At 40.9% G+C, this 15,706-nt stretch overlaps 2 protein-coding genes across 2 annotated transcripts; one reads left to right on the plus strand and one right to left on the minus strand.

The window, feature by feature from the left end:
* The first annotated feature begins 5,237 nt into the window (after positions 1–5,237).
* LOC149894033 (uncharacterized) lies at positions 5,238–6,455 on the plus strand. Its single transcript, XM_090076816.1, has one exon. It carries the CDS (start codon positions 5,238–5,240, stop codon positions 6,453–6,455), a length of 1,218 nt encoding a protein of 405 aa, XP_089932942.1.
* A 7,080-nt stretch (positions 6,456–13,535) lies between these two features.
* On the minus strand, positions 13,536–14,753 carry LOC149894034 (uncharacterized). Its single transcript, XM_090076828.1, has one exon. It carries the CDS (start codon positions 14,751–14,753, stop codon positions 13,536–13,538), a length of 1,218 nt encoding a protein of 405 aa, XP_089932954.1.
* Between the last annotated feature and the right edge of the window lie 953 nt (positions 14,754–15,706).

The following is a 15,706-nucleotide window of genomic DNA, read 5'->3' on the forward strand; positions in this document are numbered from 1 at the left end:
AAAAAGAAGCCATTCAAGCATTTAACAACCTTTACAAAAAATGAACGCAAACGTGAACGCAAACTCGTTTGTCTTTAAGTTTTTTTTCTGCGTATTTTAAAAAATGGAATTCTTTAAAATACATGACCCGAAAAAGAGAGATGAGATTGTGAAAAATTACATGGCCAACAGGGAGAAGCTTTACAATGAGAGCATCAACCAGAACGTTTCAGATGCGAATTATCAGACTGATCTGTCCAAGTTTTTTAAACCGTTGATCGAGAGCAACGAAAAAGTGAAAAACGAGCTGAAAAGCATCGCATACAGAGATGTTGACATCAGTCCACTGCCTTTGACTTATCCAGAAAGCGAGTCGTCTTTTGAAAGTTCAAAAAGTGCTGAAAAAACGTTTGGAAAAATGAATGTTGGAAATATTGCTTTGGATTATTTGTCAAAATACGCAACCAAAGCAGCTGTTGCAGACAGAGTTTTTGGAATTCACGCAAAAGAACGCGGAAAAATGTTTATTGGGAACAAAGAAATCACCATCGATGAAAACGACGTCATTATTGATGGAGAAAAGTTCGAGGGGACTTTGGGTTTTTGGGAGTTGATCACAAGATCAAAACCTGATATGACAAAGGTGACAAACGAGGACATGAATAATTATGAAAAAATATTGGTTGAAACGCATGCAATGGAGAGAGAAGGGAGACCAACCGTGCCAAAAGCTTCGAGAAGCGAAAAGTGGGAAACGATTATTTCAAAAATTTGGGACAGAAATTACACAAAAACGAGGGGAAAAAAAGGTCACGGAGTGATCATTCTTCCGAGCGACCCAAATGCTCTTGTGCAACGACTCAGTTTGAGCATCGCCGCTGGTCATGCTGGAAATATCGCATCGAGAAACGAAGCTGTGGCCATTTGTGACGAGCTTTTGAGGCAGGGAGAAATCAACAAAGAGGAATATCGATCGATTCAAAAATACATCGAGTCGTGAATTTAAAAAAATTTTTTCATTTTTTAAAATGCTCATTGTGAACAACAGAAGATATATGAAAAAGAACGTCGTCGGAGGAGGAGGGATCGTTGACACGTTTAAAAATTTTTTGAGGAGAATGATCGCTTCAAACGCATCAAAGTCATCTCTTCATTTATTGAGGAAAGCAGCAGCAAGCGAAATTGGAAGAGAAGCGATCACCGCCGCCAGATCTGCCGGAAAAGAATTGGCCTCTTCAGCCATATCCACCGCCAGAGACGTTGCCATCGACAAAGGAAAAAAAGCGATTGAAAAAGTTTACGCCAAGACAGGAACGCCAAATCCCATCGCGATTTTTAACGAGGCGTCAAAGCAATATGAGTCTGTTAATCCGATGGAAGAGCTGCACAAAAAAATGTTTGGTTCGTCCATTCAAGTTAAAAAGAAAATGACAAAAAAGAACGCAGCAAGAATCCAAGATCTGGTCAAAATGGGGAGCGGGATTTTGATTGCGTGATTTTTTTTTTTTGGTGCAGGATTCACAAAAGCGAATTAAATTTTTTTTTCTCATTTTAAAAAAATGATAAACACCGACAGATTAATAATTGACGAAAAGCCTCTCTCCGACACCGGAATTGAAAAAGTTGATTTTTTCGAGTACCTTCCAACAAACCTCGATTTGAATTCTTCAGGATCGATCGTTTTTGAGATTGATTGTCAGTCTGTGCTGACACTTCCGTCTGAGGCTTACATCCTCGTCGAAGGGGTTCTGAAAAAAGCTGATGGAACCGCTTACACAGCAGTAGACAACATTGCTCTGGTGAACAACGCCATCATGTATATGTTCAGTGACATCACTTATGACTTATCAGGACAGCAAGTGGAAAGAGTCATGTATCCAGGTCAGGGAACAACAATGCTTGGATTGTTGAAATATCCTTTCGGTTTTCAGCTTGCCGATGGTTTGAAGCAAATGTGGTATAAAGACACATCAAACGCGACTGGAAGCGCTGGGTTCAACGTCAGGCGAGACCACTTGTTTGCAGACACCACATCCATTGGCGCATTTTCTTTTAGGATCCCTTTGAAACACATTTTTGGTTTTTGCGAAACTTACGACAAAGTCGTTTACGGATTCAGACACACGATCACCTTTACAAAAAAAGAATACGATGACGCCATTTACAGAGCCGGAGCTGTTACTGCAGGAATGATTGACATCAAAAAATTCCGACTTTTCATGCCAAGGATTGAGCTGGATGTTTTGAAAAAATCCGAATTTGTGAACATGATGGCAAAGAAAATCTCAGTTCCAGTAGCTTACAAAGCAAACAAAGTCGAAAGGCAAGTCATTCCAGCGGGTCTCACAGAATTCACTTGGACCCTTGGAAGGATCACTGACAAAAGCGTTCCGAGATATATCGTGTTTGGTCTTCAGACAAACAAAGGTTCCAGTCAAACCGCAAATCCAGCCGTCTTCGATCATTGTGACGTCAGCAATTTTTTCGTGACCGTCAATGGGATCAAATATCCTAATTACAATTACGACCTGAATTTCGGAGAAAAGAAAATAACCATGGCCCATTCCGATGCGTTCACTTTTGACGAAAAATATTATGGCACAAACGAGCTTGTTTGTCAATCAGGTTTGTCTCTGCTCGAATACAAAAATTTGTTTCCGTTGTTTTTTGTCGACATCAGCAAGCAAAAGGAAAGAGTTGTTTCCGAAACGGCTGAATTGGTTGTCAACTTAAAGTTTCGAACGGCCGTTCCAGACAGCACCATTATTTTCGCAGTGATCATTTCCGACAAATTGATCCAATTTTCTTCAGACGGAAACAACATGAACGCTGTTTATTAAGGATTCTTGACAAAAAAAATTGATTTAAAAAAGTTTTTTCTTTTCAAAAATAAAACATGAGACTGACAAAAAATTATCTGAAAAATTTGCTGAGAGAAAATGGTGTCACAATAACCTCAAACAATTTGTTGTCTTTGCTGATGATTGCTGTTGAGAACAATCTCGTAAGCAAAGATTCTCTATTGGAAGGTGTGAAAGAATGCAGACATGTGGGTCGACCAAAAAAAGAAAATGTGAAAACGGAAAATGTGAAAAAACCGATCGATCCAAAATACGAGAGGCTTGGGTCGATTCGAAAAAAACCTGTGTCTGTGAAAACGACCAACATCGAAACAGGGGATGTGGTTGAATACGGATCCCTTTACGAAGCGATGAAAAAGACGGGTCATGGCTGGAGATATTTGGAGCGTCGTGATGGAAAAGTGGATAATGGAATCAAGATTGAGATCTTCAATTCTGAAAAACTCGAAAACAAAAAAAAAACTCTAAGTCAGAAAAAATGAAAAAAAAAATCTTTCAATTCTCTGAAAAAAAGAATTGAAAAAACCGGCACCGAAAAAACATGCAAGTCTGAAAAAACCGGCACCGAAAACAAAAAAAAAATTTTCTTGGCGTAACAAAATGGAAAACGAAATGCGAAAAATCGGAAAAACCAAAAAAATTGAATCTGAGTTAAATAATTTCTTGGCAAAGAAAAGATGGAAAACAAAACTGTCAAAGAAAAAAAAGGTTCAATGGCAACATTGAAAAATCAAGCCCGAGACAGGGCGATAAAAGGTTTTTCAAAAATGACGAGGGAACAACTCGTTGAAGCCATAAAAACAAAAAGACCTGTCATTGGAAGTGTTTCCAGAAGACGCACGACTGAGGCACGACCTCTTTCGACGAGATCTGTTCCAGAGTCATCACATTACCTCATTGACGATCCTGTTCCAGATTCGACTCCTGTGTTGACTCCTGGAGTTTGTTCAAGTTTTTCGACAGCTGTGAAAAATGCGGTTGTCAACAGTTTCAACAGCTTGCTTGGATTTGTTGATCCTTTTGTTCCAGAGGCGGTGAAGAAAACAATGAGAAATGTGGGGAGCGAAGTGAAGAGAAAAATCGAATCTCTCAAAATAAGAGCCCTCAAATCAATTGTTCAAGGAACAGTTTACAAACCACTCAAGCCACTCATCGATTTTCATTTGACCAATCACGCGCTGAGACATGTTGCCAAACAATTCTCTCATCAAGTCAAAGGAAACCAAAAGGATGCTTCTGCCTTTTTGGATTTGGCAAAAGACGGCGTGATGAAAATTCTTCAAGAGAATAAAAACAAAAAAGCGAGCCTTGTTTTGACAATCGATATGGAGAGCGTCAGCCTTACTACCGGAGAGGAGGTCCATCAAATTGTGCCTTTTGTGTCGAAATCGGGAATCATTTTGGAGTCGACGGACTTGAGCGGTTTTTATGAAAAAGCAAAAGATGAGATCCTGGAAAACATGGAAAAATACAACAAAATGGGATCGAATTGCACAGTGTCCGCCATCTTGAAAATGGACATCAACTTGATTGAGTACAGACCCATCGGTGGTCGGTCGTATATCCCTCTCGACGATTTTCTGTCAAGCAAAAAAGCAATCATCAACATGCAGAACGAAGACGATGAATGCTTCAAGTGGAGCGTCACCAGGGCGTTGAACATGAAAGAAAAAAATGGAGAAAGGATTGACAAAGACTTGATTGAACAATCAAAAAAAATAAATTGGGAAGGGATTGATTTTCCTGTCAAACTTGATCAAATCAAAAAATTTGAAAAAAATAATCAAGACATCAGCGTCAATGTTTTCGGGTATGAAAAAAAAATTAATTCACCCTTTGCGAATATCGAAATGCTTGAACAGAAAGCATGAAATTGATTTGCTGTTCATTTCAGACGGAGAAACAAATCATTATTGCCTGATAAAAAATCTGAGCCGACTCATTTCTTCCCAAGCATCAAAAGAAAAAGTAAAAAAATATTTTTGCAGAAATTGCTTGCAGGGGATGAACAGTGAGGAGGACCTTTCAAAGCATTCGTCTTATTGCGGAGAGTACAGCTCGGCACGGATGGATCTTCCTCCAAAAGATTCGTTCATGAAATTTGGGCACATGGAAAGGTCGATGAGGGTTCCATTCATCGTTTACGCGGATTTTGAAAGCTTTGTCAAACCGATGGACTCGTGCGAACAAAACCCAGACCAATCTTACACCAAACAGTTTCAAAAACACGTTCCGAGCTCCTTTGCATTTCACATCAAATGTTTTGACGAAACCGTTTACAGCAGTAGTCCAACAATATCCGTGTCGGAAAGCGAGGATGAGGACATTGGTGAATATTTTGTCTGCGAGTTGGAAAAAGAAATAAAAGAAGTCTTTGAAAAAATTGATAAAAAAAATATGGTCCTCACAAAGGACGACAAAAATAATTTCAAAGCCGCAACCGTTTGCCACATTTGCGAAGAAAAAATCCTCGATTCAGAAAAAGTGCGAGACCACTGTCATTTCACTGGAAAATATCGAGGAGCAGCACACAACGAATGCAACCTGAAATACAAAGTCCCAAAATTCATTCCGGTCGTTTTTCACAATCTGTCGGGTTATGACTGCCATTTGTTTATCAAAAAATTGGGAGGAGAAATAACCTGCGTCCCATGCAACGAGGAAAAATACATCAGCTTCTCGAAAAAAATCAAAGTGGGAGAGTACATTGGGAAAGACGGAAAAACCAAAGAAAAAAAAATTGAATTGAGGTTCATCGACAGCTTTAAATTCCTTTCCAACAGTTTGGACACTTTGGCGAAAAATTTGAAGCCTGAAGAGTTCAAAAACCTATCAAAATATTTTAAAGAAAAAGAAGAATTCGATTTGCTTCGAAAAAAAGGCGTTTACCCTTACGGTTGGGTGGATGGATTCGATAAATTTCATGAAACGCAATTGCCTCCAAAAGAAGCGTTTTTCTCAGAACTCAGCCACAATGGAATAAGTGATGAAGATTACGCGCATGCTCAGGAGGTTTGGAAAGTGTTTAAATGCAAAACGTTCAGAGATTACCACGATTTGTACAACGTGTCGGACGTTTTGATTCTGACCGGCGTCTTTGAAAATTTCAGAGACGTTTGCATGAAACATTACAAGCTCGACCCAGCCTGGTATTACACGTCTCCCGGATTGGCTTGGGACGCTTGTTTGAAACTGACAAAAATAAAACTGGAATTGTTGAGCGACCCAGACATACTTCGAATGATCCAAAAAGGAGCTCGTGGAGGGATCAGCATGATCACCAACCGGTATGCAAAATCGAACAACAAATACATGGGCGACTCGTACAATCCAAACCAACCATCAAAATTCATTCAATACTTGGACGCCAACAACCTGTATGGATGGGCCATGTGCAAGCCTCTTCCCTTTGGAGGATTCGAATGGATGACAGAAGACGAACTGTCAGATTGGAAGTCGATTCCATGCATTTTGGAGGTTGATTTGGATTATCCGGAAAGCCTTCACGATGAACACAACGATTATCCGTTGGCCCCCGAGAGAATGAAAATCGGAAAAGTGGATAAGCTGGTCCCCAATTTAAACGACAAAAAAAATTATGTCCTTCACCTGTGAAAATCTGAAGCTGTATGAGCGATTGGGGATGAAAATATCAAAGGTGCACAAAGGAATAAAATTTGAGCAACGGGATTGGTTGAAACCATACATTGACCTCAACACCGAAGCGAGAACAAAAGCAACCAGCGAATCTGAGAAAGAATTTTTCAAACTGATGAACAATTCGGTGTTTGGAAAAACCATGGAGAACATTGAAAAAAGAGTGGACGTGAGACTGGTGACAGAAAAGGAAAAGGCAATAAAATTGGCATCCAAACCAAATTACGACCGGCACACGATTTTCGACGAAAACTTGATTGCCGTCCACATGAAAAGGACATCAATTTTTTACAACAAACCAATTTATTCGGGCATGTCCATTTTGGATTTGAGCAAAACCTTAATGTTTGAGTTCCATTATGATTTCATCAAAAAAAAATATCCTGGTGACGCAAAGCTGCTGATGACGGACACGGACTCACTGGTTTATGAAATAAAAACAGACGATTTTTACAAGGACATTGCCGACGATGTGGAAAAAAAATTCGACACGTGCGAATTCCCAAAAGATCATCCAGCCATTCAAAGCGTCGGGTTCAAAGTGGGTTTAAACAAAAAAGTTGTTGGGATGTTCAAAGACGAAACCGGAGGAAAACAGATTGAAGAGTTTGTCGGTCTCAGGTCGAAATTGTACTCTTACAAAATACATCAAGAAAGACAAGAAAAAAAATGCAAAAAATGCAAAGGGGTGAAATCATATGTCGTCGACAAATACATCACACATGACGATTACAAAAAATGCCTCGAAACCAAAAAAGAAAAGGTGAACAAAATGAATGTCATCCGATCCCATTTGCATGACGTTTATACGGAGGAAATCAACAAAACCTCTCTCAGCTCTGACGACGACAAAAGAATCATTTTGGATGATGGGATCCACACGTTGGCTTATGGTCATTACAAATTAAAAAAAATTGCAGAAGCAGATCCAGAGGAAGAGACCGAGGAAGAGACCAAGGAAGATGGAATTCACACGTTGTATGACGTTTACATGGAGATGGAGGAAATCAACAAAACCTCTCTCAGCTCCGATGATGACAAAAGAATCATTTTGGATGATGGAATTCACACGTTGGCTTATGAGCATCACAAAAAAATACCTTGTTTCAACTTGGCCGATTATGAAAACTTTTTCGGTCCAGGGACAGAACCAAAGGTATATCCAGAACGCGAGGAAGAGACCGAGGAAAAACACGAGGCAGAGACAGAAATAGAAAGGTTGATCGCAGAATGCCGAAAGATAATCGCAGAGAACAAAGAAATCTCAAATAGGTCAAAAATGTTGATCGCAGAGTTCAGAGGGGAGACAAAAAGGTAAGTGACAAAAATGAGGAAGCAAATTAAAAAAAGAAAAAAAATGAACAAAATAAAAAAATGAACAAAATGATCAATGTGGAAGGAATTATTTTGCCGAACGAGGCTTTGACCAATTTTCAATTGATGGAAGCAGCAAAAAAACTAAAAATAAAAAACTTTCGAGGGGTTTTTGTCAGAGACATATTGCCAAAAAAAACGAGAAAAAAAGAATGCGGGATTATCAACACGGGGGATTCGAGCACTGGAGGATTTCATTGGGTGTGCTGGTACAAAGATGGAGACGAAAAGTTCAGCTTTGACTCTTACGCTCAACCCCCTCTCGTCGAACTAGTCAATTATTTAAAAAAGTCCGGTCTTTTACAACAGCGAAAGGGTTCAATTTGGAAACACGTCTTATTGCGGTCACTTGTGCCTTTACGTCTTGAAAAAATGTGAAGAGGGGAACAGCTTTCAAGACGTTTTCAACACCCTTTGGTGATCGCGAATTAAAAAAATTTTTCACCCTTTTAAAAAATGATTGACAAATTCAACAGAAACGAGTTCAGCGTTTATCTCGACAATCTTGCAACAGACTCAGCAAGCAACGTTTATGTCAAAACGGATGGATCCAGCACCATCACTGCAGACATGGATTTCAATTCAAACAAAATCATCAACCTGGCAGAACCAACCAACTCGCACGACGCCGCCACAAAAAATTATGTGGACACGCATTCAACAGGCGGAGGATCCTCAGTTGGCACAACAGACTTGGATTTGAATTTTCACAAAGCGATTAACTTGAACGAGCCAACCAATCTTCACGACGCCGCCACAAAAAATTACGTCGACGTCAGCTCCAGCATGCTCATCAAAACGGATGGATCCAGCACCATCACTGGAAGCTTGGACTTGAACTCTCACAAAATCATTAATCTGACTGATCCAACGGCTTTAAAGGACGCAGCGACAAAAGGGTACGTCGACACCAAAGTGACATACAACAACATTTCATACGCCGACATCAACATGACATCACACAAACTGACCAATTTGGCAGAGCCCACTTCATCCTCAGATTCAGCCACCAAAAATTACGTCGACACGCATGCCGGTGGAGTTGGCACTGCGGACTTGGATTTGAATTCGCACAAGTTGATCAACGTGACTGATCCTTCAAATGCACAAGATGGAGCGACAAAAAATTACGCAGACGCCTTGTCTCAAAAATCAAGCTTTTTAGGCTTTGTTCCTGGATCAGGATTCACCAGTTTGGGACTGAAATCTCAAACTGTCGCCGGATCAACCACCGCACCTGTCTTCAGCTACGTCAGCGGTTCTGGCGTTCTGAGAAGATTATGGCTGGCTCTTTACGGAACCGGAACAGGAGTTCCCGGGCTGGTTTTTCTTCAAATATTGGCTGACGGACAGCTTGTTGTCGGAAACAGTTCAACAACCCAGGAAGGAATTGGATTAAACACCACTGCCCTTGCCACCGATTTGCTTTTTTCCCCTCTCGGCGGTCCTTTTTACGCCAACTCTTTGCAAGGATGCAACGTGTACAGCACAACCTCACTGGGAGGATATTTCACACTCGACTTGCCATTCACATCAAACCTCACCATCAAATTGGTTAATAACAACACTGCAGCCATCACGTACTGGATTCAACCCTTCATTTCCACATTCACCACAATCCCTCCTCTCCTTTCCACCGTTAAACTGCGCTCAACGACGTTCAGATATCTCAACACCACTTATGGAAACGAATATGTTCTTCTGAACACCAACGGAAATGGAAATGGCGTTTTTCTCAAATACATCCGGATGCACATCATCGGTGCTTCTGGAAACTGGTGGGAATCCAGAGTCAGAATGTACGACGGATATGCATCTCCTGCAAACGTCATCAGTCCTTGGACACCTTACAGCGCAAACAATTACAACACTTTCCCTGGTTATGACGGAAACAGCACATGCTTCTTCTCCTCCTCTGGACTGGAAGACTTTTATTTGTCCTCATGGAACGGATCAAACGTGTCTTCCTTCAACAACAAATCGACGGGGCTATTGTATCAATCAAACGCTTCCATCGCATCCACCACCACCATTTCCTTTTACAGAAATTTTGCACTACTAGAAAGCACGGGTTAAATAAGCTTGTCCGAGGAGAAGGTAAAAGCTTCCGGTTTGACCGACTTGTGCGTCGCCGGAGTTGAGAGTGACGACGAGTCTTCTTCCAGCAGAGACTCCTGGCATGGAATCAGACTCTGCAAATTTTCTGTAAAAGGAAATGGTGGTGGTGGATGCGATGGAAGCGTTTGATTGATACAATAGCCCCGTCGATTTGTTGTTGAAGGAAGACACGTTTGATCCGTTCCATGAGGACAAATAAAAGTCTTCCAGTCCAGAGGAGGAGAAGAAGCATGTGCTGTTTCCGTCATAACCAGGGAAAGTGTTGTAATTGTTTGCGCTGTAAGGTGTCCAAGGACTGATGACGTTTGCAGGAGATGCATATCCGTCGTACATTCTGACTCTGGATTCCCACCAGTTTCCAGAAGCACCGATGATGTGCATCCGGATGTATTTGAGAAAAACGCCATTTCCATTTCCGTTGGTGTTCAGAAGAACATATTCGTTTCCATAAGTGGTGTTGAGATATCTGAACGTCGTTGAGCGCAGTTTAACGGTGGAAAGGAGAGGAGGGATTGTGGTGAATGTGGAAATGAAGGGTTGAATCCAGTACGTGATGGCTGCAGTGTTGTTATTAACCAATTTGATGGTGAGGTTTGATGTGAATGGCAAGTCGAGTGTGAAATATCCTCCCAGTGAGGTTGTGCTGTACACGTTGCATCCTTGCAAAGAGTTGGCGTAAAAAGGACCGCCGAGAGGGGAAAAAAGCAAATCGGTGGCAAGGGCAGTGGTGTTTAATCCAATTCCTTCCTGGGTTGTTGAACTGTTTCCGACAACAAGCTGTCCGTCAGCCAATATTTGAAGAAAAACCAGCCCGGGAACTCCTGTTCCGGTTCCGTAAAGAGCCAGCCATAATCTTCTCAGAACGCCAGAACCGCTGACGTAGCTGAAGACAGGTGCGGTGGTTGATCCGGCGACAGTTTGAGATTTCAGTCCCAAACTGGTGAATCCTGATCCAGGAACAAAGCCTAAAAAGCTTGATTTTTGAGACAAGGCGTCTGCGTAATTTTTTGTCGCTCCATCTTGTGCATTTGAAGGATCAGTCACGTTGATCAACTTGTGCGAATTCAAATCCAAGTCCGCAGTGCCAACTCCACCGGCATGCGTGTCGACGTAATTTTTGGTGGCTGAATCTGAGGATGAAGTGGGCTCTGCCAAATTGGTCAGTTTGTGTGATGTCATGTTGATGTCGGCGTATGAAATGTTGTTGTATGTCACTTTGGTGTCGACGTACCCTTTTGTCGCTGCGTCCTTTAAAGCCGTTGGATCAGTCAGATTAATGATTTTGTGAGAGTTCAAGTCCAAGCTTCCAGTGATGGTGCTGGATCCATCCGTTTTGATGAGCATGCTGGAGCTGACGTCGACGTAATTTTTTGTGGCGGCGTCGTGAAGATTGGTTGGCTCGTTCAAGTTAATCGCTTTGTGAAAATTCAAATCCAAGTCTGTTGTGCCAACTGAGGATCCTCCGCCTGTTGAATGCGTGTCCACATAATTTTTTGTGGCGGCGTCGTGCGAGTTGGTTGGTTCTGCCAGGTTGATGATTTTGTTTGAATTGAAATCCATGTCTGCAGTGATGGTGCTGGATCCATCCGTTTTGACATAAACGTTGCTTGCTGAGTCTGTTGCAAGATTGTCGAGATAAACGCTGAACTCGTTTCTGTTGAATTTGTCAATCATTTTTTAAAAGGGTGAAAAATTTTTTTAATTCGCGATCACCAAAGGGTGTTGAAAACGTCTTGAAAGCTGTTCCCCTCTTCACATTTTTTCAAGACGTAAAGGCACAAGTGACCGCAATAAGACGTGTTTCCAAATTGAACCCTTTCGCTGTTGTAAAAGACCGGACTTTTTTAAATAATTGACTAGTTCGACGAGAGGGGGTTGAGCGTAAGAGTCAAAGCTGAACTTTTCGTCTCCATCTTTGTACCAGCACACCCAATGAAATCCTCCAGTGCTCGAATCCCCCGTGTTGATAATCCCGCATTCTTTTTTTCTCGTTTTTTTTGGCAATATGTCTCTGACAAAAACCCCTCGAAAGTTTTTTATTTTTAGTTTTTTTGCTGCTTCCATCAATTGAAAATTGGTCAAAGCCTCGTTCGGCAAAATAATTCCTTCCACATTGATCATTTTGTTCATTTTTTTATTTTGTTCATTTTTTTTCTTTTTTTAATTTGCTTCCTCATTTTTGTCACTTACCTTTTTGTCTCCCCTCTGAACTCTGCGATCAACATTTTTGACCTATTTGAGATTTCTTTGTTCTCTGCGATTATCTTTCGGCATTCTGCGATCAACCTTTCTATTTCTGTCTCTGCCTCGTGTTTTTCCTCGGTCTCTTCCTCGCGTTCTGGATATACCTTTGGTTCTGTCCCTGGACCGAAAAAGTTTTCATAATCGGCCAAGTTGAAACAAGGTATTTTTTTGTGATGCTCATAAGCCAACGTGTGAATTCCATCATCCAAAATGATTCTTTTGTCATCATCGGAGCTGAGAGAGGTTTTGTTGATTTCCTCCATCTCCATGTAAACGTCATACAACGTGTGAATTCCATCTTCCTTGGTCTCTTCCTCGGTCTCTTCCTCTGGATCTGCTTCTGCAATTTTTTTTAATTTGTAATGACCATAAGCCAACGTGTGGATCCCATCATCCAAAATGATTCTTTTGTCGTCGTCAGAGCTGAGAGAGGTTTTGTTGATTTCCTCCGTATAAACGTCATGCAAATGGGATCGGATGACATTCATTTTGTTCACCTTTTCTTTTTTGGTTTCGAGGCATTTTTTGTAATCGTCATGTGTGATGTATTTGTCGACGACATATGATTTCACCCCTTTGCATTTTTTGCATTTTTTTTCTTGTCTTTCTTGATGTATTTTGTAAGAGTACAATTTCGACCTGAGACCGACAAACTCTTCAATCTGTTTTCCTCCGGTTTCGTCTTTGAACATCCCAACAACTTTTTTGTTTAAACCCACTTTGAACCCGACGCTTTGAATGGCTGGATGATCTTTTGGGAATTCGCACGTGTCGAATTTTTTTTCCACATCGTCGGCAATGTCCTTGTAAAAATCGTCTGTTTTTATTTCATAAACCAGTGAGTCCGTGTCCGTCATCAGCAGCTTTGCGTCACCAGGATATTTTTTTTTGATGAAATCATAATGGAACTCAAACATTAAGGTTTTGCTCAAATCCAAAATGGACATGCCCGAATAAATTGGTTTGTTGTAAAAAATTGATGTCCTTTTCATGTGGACGGCAATCAAGTTTTCGTCGAAAATCGTGTGCCGGTCGTAATTTGGTTTGGATGCCAATTTTATTGCCTTTTCCTTTTCTGTCACCAGTCTCACGTCCACTCTTTTTTCAATGTTCTCCATGGTTTTTCCAAACACCGAATTGTTCATCAGTTTGAAAAATTCTTTCTCAGATTCGCTGGTTGCTTTTGTTCTCGCTTCGGTGTTGAGGTCAATGTATGGTTTCAACCAATCCCGTTGCTCAAATTTTATTCCTTTGTGCACCTTTGATATTTTCATCCCCAATCGCTCATACAGCTTCAGATTTTCACAGGTGAAGGACATAATTTTTTTTGTCGTTTAAATTGGGGACCAGCTTATCCACTTTTCCGATTTTCATTCTCTCGGGGGCCAACGGATAATCGTTGTGTTCATCGTGAAGGCTTTCCGGATAATCCAAATCAACCTCCAAAATGCATGGAATCGACTTCCAATCTGACAGTTCGTCTTCTGTCATCCATTCGAATCCTCCAAAGGGAAGAGGCTTGCACATGGCCCATCCATACAGGTTGTTGGCGTCCAAGTATTGAATGAATTTTGATGGTTGGTTTGGATTGTACGAGTCGCCCATGTATTTGTTGTTCGATTTTGCATACCGGTTGGTGATCATGCTGATCCCTCCACGAGCTCCTTTTTGGATCATTCGAAGTATGTCTGGGTCGCTCAACAATTCCAGTTTTATTTTTGTCAGTTTCAAACAAGCGTCCCAAGCCAATCCGGGAGACGTGTAATACCAGGCTGGGTCGAGCTTGTAATGTTTCATGCAAACGTCTCTGAAATTTTCAAAGACGCCGGTCAGAATCAAAACGTCCGACACGTTGTACAAATCGTGGTAATCTCTGAACGTTTTGCATTTAAACACTTTCCAAACCTCCTGAGCATGCGCGTAATCTTCATCACTTATTCCATTGTGGCTGAGTTCTGAGAAAAACGCTTCTTTTGGAGGCAATTGCGTTTCATGAAATTTATCGAATCCATCCACCCAACCGTAAGGGTAAACGCCTTTTTTTCGAAGCAAATCGAATTCTTCTTTTTCTTTAAAATATTTTGATAGGTTTTTGAACTCTTCAGGCTTCAAATTTTTCGCCAAAGTGTCCAAACTGTTGGAAAGGAATTTAAAGCTGTCGATGAACCTCAATTCAATTTTTTTTTCTTTGGTTTTTCCGTCTTTCCCAATGTACTCTCCCACTTTGATTTTTTTCGAGAAGCTGATGTATTTTTCCTCGTTGCATGGGACGCAGGTTATTTCTCCTCCCAATTTTTTGATAAACAAATGGCAGTCATAACCCGACAGATTGTGAAAAACGACCGGAATGAATTTTGGGACTTTGTATTTCAGGTTGCATTCGTTGTGTGCTGCTCCTCGATATTTTCCAGTGAAATGACAGTGGTCTCGCACTTTTTCTGAATCGAGGATTTTTTCTTCGCAAATGTGGCAAACGGTTGCGGCTTTGAAATTATTTTTGTCGTCCTTTGTGAGGACCATATTTTTTTTATCAATTTTTTCAAAGACTTCTTTTATTTCTTTTTCCAACTCGCAGACAAAATATTCACCAATGTCCTCATCCTCGCTTTCCGACACGGATATTGTTGGACTACTGCTGTAAACGGTTTCGTCAAAACATTTGATGTGAAATGCAAAGGAGCTCGGAACGTGTTTTTGAAACTGTTTGGTGTAAGATTGGTCTGGGTTTTGTTCGCACGAGTCCATCGGTTTGACAAAGCTTTCAAAATCCGCGTAAACGATGAATGGAACCCTCATCGACCTTTCCATGTGCCCAAATTTCATGAACGAATCTTTTGGAGGAAGATCCATCCGTGCCGAGCTGTACTCTCCGCAATAAGACGAATGCTTTGAAAGGTCCTCCTCACTGTTCATCCCCTGCAAGCAATTTCTGCAAAAATATTTTTTTACTTTTTCTTTTGATGCTTGGGAAGAAATGAGTCGGCTCAGATTTTTTATCAGGCAATAATGATTTGTTTCTCCGTCTGAAATGAACAGCAAATCAATTTCATGCTTTCTGTTCAAGCATTTCGATATTCGCAAAGGGTGAATTAATTTTTTTTTCATACCCGAAAACATTGACGCTGATGTCTTGATTATTTTTTTCAAATTTTTTGATTTGATCAAGTTTGACAGGAAAATCAATCCCTTCCCAATTTATTTTTTTTGATTGTTCAATCAAGTCTTTGTCAATCCTTTCTCCATTTTTTTCTTTCATGTTCAACGCCCTGGTGACGCTCCACTTGAAGCATTCATCGTCTTCGTTCTGCATGTTGATGATTGCTTTTTTGCTTGACAGAAAATCGTCGAGAGGGATATACGACCGACCACCGATGGGTCTGTACTCAATCAAGTTGATGTCCATTTTCAAGATGGCGGACACTGTGCAATTCGATCCCATTTTGTTGTATTTTTCCATGTTTTCCAGGATCTCA

This window comes from Hydra viridissima, unplaced genomic scaffold (assembly GCF_058129835.1).
Source record: "Hydra viridissima isolate aposymbiotic clone 2 unplaced genomic scaffold, HvirCarnegie_v1 scaffold_1, whole genome shotgun sequence".
NCBI lineage: Eukaryota > Metazoa > Cnidaria > Hydrozoa > Anthoathecata > Hydridae > Hydra > Hydra viridissima.

Bases quoted from the DNA above. Each gene is read 5' to 3' on its own strand.
- LOC149894033 (XM_090076816.1), top strand. From the start codon at position 5,238: ATGGTCCTCACAAAGGACGACAAAAATAATTTCAAAGCCGCAACCGTT.
- LOC149894034 (XM_090076828.1), bottom strand. From the start codon at position 14,753: ATGGTCCTCACAAAGGACGACAAAAATAATTTCAAAGCCGCAACCGTT.